Below are 5,000 nucleotides of genomic sequence, written 5' to 3' on the forward strand. Positions count from 1 at the left end.
AAGTTGTCTACAAAAACACTTGAAACCCATCCCTAAGGACTCTCGACTAGGACTCGTCCAAAATAACTCATGAACAGCAAAAGTCCGTTATCCTGGTGTTCTGAAAATCTGTGCTACCCATCGAGCTACTGCGCATGCAACTTTCACGTCAGTGTTTAGCATAGCCCATGCTGTTTTTTCTCTTGGATTAATGGTGAATATTGCCCATTTATTGTATTTAATCATACTGCAACGTAAATCTTTTTGCATTTTATTGTGTTTTGTCGACAATTGTTAAATATTTTTTGTAAATATCCTAGGGAAATCCTTGTAAATATTACTATATTATGTGTTTCTAACACGTGAAGGTTCTAAATGTTGTTTTACCCTTGCCAATAAATAATAATTCTCGATTTTATCCATCTATTTATTCCATCCTATACTAACTGGTTTTAGATGATTGACCTTGAAATGAGCACTTCTTAACGCTTAACATTTGTTCTGTTTGGCTATTTTACATTTCTAAAGCAACTTTCTTAAATACAAGTAAATAACCATGTAACGGTAATGACGTCACATTAATCACAGTAGGCTTCTAAGACATTCCTTAAGCTCATCGTTCCAGTAATCAGTACATGACTTAATTAACTCTTAATGCTAGAAGCAGGCCTGATAGTTTTCAGGCGCCATGCCGGAATTCCGGCGTACCGACAAGTCCGCGAGAAAAAAAAAATTTGAGGGGGGAAAAATCCGTCAAATCATAATGATAAACCACACGCGCGCGCATGCTATCTGTTTTGAGGCCGAAATATGATCCTTATGAGGTTCCCAAGTTACGATTTTTCGTGGTTACTACACACCTCCCATTTACTGTATAAAGCCTCGTTTGGACCTAAGTGGTTCTGCGTCGTAAACGGAACTTGGTGTTTGGTGTGCGCGGCGTCAGGATTAGTTAAACGCAGTTATGGATAAAGGTATTGGTCAAAATCCTAGCTTTAGGATAGGATAACCGTGTATAGTACGTTATTTACGTACAGTATGTACGTATGTTCCGATTTACACCGAAAATCGATTTACGACGGATCAACGTCGTAACCCGGGGACCGCCTGTATTTCAGACATCGGAAGACCTTCAGAGGTAGATACAAGATAAATTCAGTATTTTATCTTTATTCTGATTAAGTTAAATTTTTATCAGAAATATAAGAGTGTTTTTTTTTTTTTTTGACCCGGTACAGGTGGTCAGACGATCTGGTTCATCCTGGCCGCCTTATGGCGTAAGGTGTAATATGAACAAAAGCACAAAATGTATGTCCTAATAAACCAACACAAAATATTATATATAATATATATATAAATTTATTAAATTTTATATATATAAACTAACTATAATCCTAATACTTGTAATTCTTTTAAACTTTATTTGCATAATTTCTTTGAGTTGTATGGTATCCTATAATTTACTAACAGTAATGAATAAATAATTAATCATGCCTGTGTCTAATATAAATCTTTAGATTACAGCATTTTCTCAGAATATTAATAGAAATTAGTTTTTTTATTTCACTATAATGATTACCTGACTTATTTATTATTAATTTAAAGATTAATTATTAAATATTCTAAATATGGTACACTAACACTCCACCCCCCAACCCCCCCCCCCCCCCCCCCCCCCGCTCAGAAAAAGTTCAGGCTCAGGAATTTTTCCCACTATCACCCCTGTAGAAGCACGTACCGATAAGCTAATATAGCCTATAAAAGGATCGTACCTACCTACAGAATTATTGCTGGACGCATGTACCGATAAGATAATATAGCCTATAAAAGGATCGTACCTACTTACAGTATTAATGATAGAAGCACGTTCTGATAAGCTAATATAGCCTATAAAATTATTGTAACTACCTACAGTATTAATGCTGGATGCAGGTTCGGATAAGGTAATATAGCCTTTAAAATGATCGTACCTACAGTATTAATGCTAGAAGCACGTTCTGCTGCGGTATTACACAAAATTACATTTTAAGCCAATTTAATTTACCAGTACACACTGGGGTATGAGACACCACTACATATCAAGTGTTGTATGTGTGGTGTGTAAATGTGTGTGTGTGTGTGTGTGTGTTTGTGTGTGTAGAGTACAGTCGGTTCGAGGCTAAGATTCATGACCTGAGGGAGCAGCTGCTGAACAGCAGTATGGGGTCAGGAACCACATCACTTCGCACCAGTAAGAGGAGCTTTTACATCAGGTACACAACCTACTGACCAATCAGAGCAAGCCCTGTAACTACTGACCAATCAGAGCACGCCCTGTACCTACTGACCAGAGTTAGCCTTGGGCAATCACACAACCACCTCTTCCTAAGCACTATTACACATGTGCTCAGCACATGGCACTCAAAGCCCCAGAGGTGTGGTGTTGTGCTGAAGACTGTTGGTGCGGTGTATCTTCCTGCAGGGCTCTGTTTGACTATGATAAGACGGCGGACGGCGGCTACCTGAGCCAGGCCCTGAGTCTGCGCTTCGGGGACATCCTGCATGTGGTGGACTGCAGTGATGAAGAGTGGTGGCAGGCACGGCGTCTGTCCCCACACGGGGACCTGGAGGAGGCCGGATACGTCCCCAGCAAACGCAGGCAGGTGGAGCACTGGGGCCATCGTGTTACTGTGTGCCCCCTGTGTCTGTCTGTCTCTCCCTGTCCCCCTCTGTCTGTCTGTCTCTCCCTGTCCCCCTCTGTCTGGCTGTCTCTCCCTGTCCCCCTCTGTCTGTCCCTCTCTCATTCACTGTCTCTCTGTCCCTTTGTGTTTCAGAGTTGAGAGGAAAGAGTGGTCCCGTATGAGGTCCAAAGGTAGAGACAGCATAGGTAAGGGTGTGCAATACATGTGTGTATAATACATGTGCAATACATGTGTGTATAATACGTGTGTATAATACATGTGTAATACATGTGTGTATAATACATGTGTGTATAATACGTGTGTATAATACATGTGTAATACATGTATATATAATACATGTGTAATACATGTGTGTGTAATACATGTGTAATACATGTGTAATACATGTGTGTGTAATACATGTGTAATACATGTGTGTATAATATATGTGTGTGTAATACATGTGTGTATAATATATGTGTGTATAATACATGTGTGCATAATACATGTGTAATACATGTATGTATAATACATGTGTGTATAATACATGTGTAATACATGTGTGCATAATACATGTGTGTGTATAATACATGTGTAATACATGTATGTATAATACATGTGTAATACATGTGTAATACATGTGTGTATAATACATGTGTAATACATGTGTGCATAATACATGTGTGTTTGGATGTGTGTATATTACATGTGTATGCATGTGTGTATAATACATTTGTATATATTACATGTGTACGCATGTGTGTATAATACATGTGTGTTTGGATGCGTGTATATTACATGCGTGTTTGGATGTGTATATCACGTGTGTGTTTGGATGCGTGTATATTACGTGTGTGTTTGGATGTGTATATCACGTGTGTGTTTGGATGTGTATATATCACGTGTGTTTGGATGTGTGTATAATACATGTGTGTTTAGATGTGTGTATATCACATGTGTGTTTGGATGTGTGTATTTCATGTGTGTGTTTGGATGTGTGTATATCACGTGTGTTTGGATGTGTGTGTAATACATGTGTGTTTGGATGTGTGTGTAAATCGTGTAACACCAGGCGTGTCAGTGAGTGATGAGACAGACTCATGTGCTGAGCAGAGCAGGTTTATTAAAGGCAGGTCCATATTCAGAGCAGGTTTATTAAGGGCAGGTTCATAATCAGAGCAGGTTTATTAAGGGCAGGTCCATAATCAGAGCAGGTTTATCAAGGGCAGGTCCATAATAAGAGCAGGTTTATTAAGGGCAGGTTCATAATCAGAGCAGGTTTATTAAGGGCAGGTCCATAATCAGAGCAGGTTTATTAAGGGCAGGTTCATAATCAAAGCAGGTTTATTAAGGGCAGGTCCATAATCAGAGCAGGTTTATTAAGGGCAGGTCCATAATCGGGCGGCATGGTGGTGTGGTGGTTAGCACTGTCGCCTCACAGCAAGGCGGTCTGGGTTCGATTCTCGGTCTGGGCTGCTCTGTGTGGAGTTTGTATGTTCTCCCTGTGCCTGCGTGGGTTTCCTCCGGTTACTCCGGTTTCCTCCCACAGTCCAAAGACATGCGTGTTAGGTTGATTGATCACTCTAAAATTGCCCGTAGGTGTGAGTGTGTGTGTGCGTGTGTTGGCCATGCGGTGGACTGGCGACCTGCCCATGGTGTACCCTGCCTTCGCCCGGAGATGCTGGGATTGGCTCCAGCCCCCCCTGTGACCCCGACTAGCGGGATTAAGCGGTTCAGATAATGGATGGATGGAGGTCCATAATCAGAGTTGGGGTGATGGTCCAGGGTCAACAAGACAACACTGAGATTCATAGTGACTAACAAAAGAGAAACTAGGCAGAAAAACAAACTGGAAATAACTTACAGGTCCAACAGAATAAACAACAAGAAAGATTCCCACTTACTAACAGCCAGGTACAGACAAACTCATACGTCCTGAAACTCAAAAAATTATAAATGAAATGAAATGTGCGAGAAAAGAGCGAGATTTATTCGAGGGAATACCGTACTCATCGTCAGATAGCCAGTCCGGGTCGATAACGGGAGGGCAGTCGGTAAAACAGGCGTACACGGGCATAACTAAACAGGGGAACACGAGTAACAAGCAGGAAACCAAAAGACAGGAACAATCAACGGTGAGGTATAGCGATGAACACAGAAACAGCCAAACATCCACATCAATCAAAATACCAGACAAAGGACAAGGGAGACTCAGGGGCTTATATACATGGGAACTAAACTACGAGCAGGTGAAGACAATGACACGGGGGCGTGGTATTAAACAAGGGAATCACGAGACAAACGAGCGGGGCGGGATGAACAGGCATGGGACACAGACACAAGGGAACCCGGAGTGACAGC

At 41.2% G+C, this 5,000-nt stretch overlaps 1 protein-coding gene across 13 annotated transcripts in view; it reads left to right on the forward strand.

The window, feature by feature from the left end:
* Nucleotides 1–5,000, forward strand: part of LOC143486700 (disks large homolog 4-like) — an 84,647-nt gene that overhangs the window by 67,578 nt on the left and 12,069 nt on the right. For all 13 annotated transcript variants that reach the window (XM_076986051.1, XM_076986057.1, XM_076986054.1 and 10 more), the window contains 3 exons: nucleotides 2,120–2,231; nucleotides 2,441–2,617; nucleotides 2,793–2,845. In XM_076986051.1, coding sequence (XP_076842166.1) covers nucleotides 2,120–2,231; nucleotides 2,441–2,617; nucleotides 2,793–2,845 — 342 coding nt within the window. The remainder of the gene's footprint in view (nucleotides 1–2,119; nucleotides 2,232–2,440; nucleotides 2,618–2,792; nucleotides 2,846–5,000) is intronic.

Source organism: Brachyhypopomus gauderio, unplaced genomic scaffold, assembly GCF_052324685.1.
Source record: "Brachyhypopomus gauderio isolate BG-103 unplaced genomic scaffold, BGAUD_0.2 sc45, whole genome shotgun sequence".
Lineage (NCBI taxonomy): Eukaryota > Metazoa > Chordata > Actinopteri > Gymnotiformes > Hypopomidae > Brachyhypopomus > Brachyhypopomus gauderio.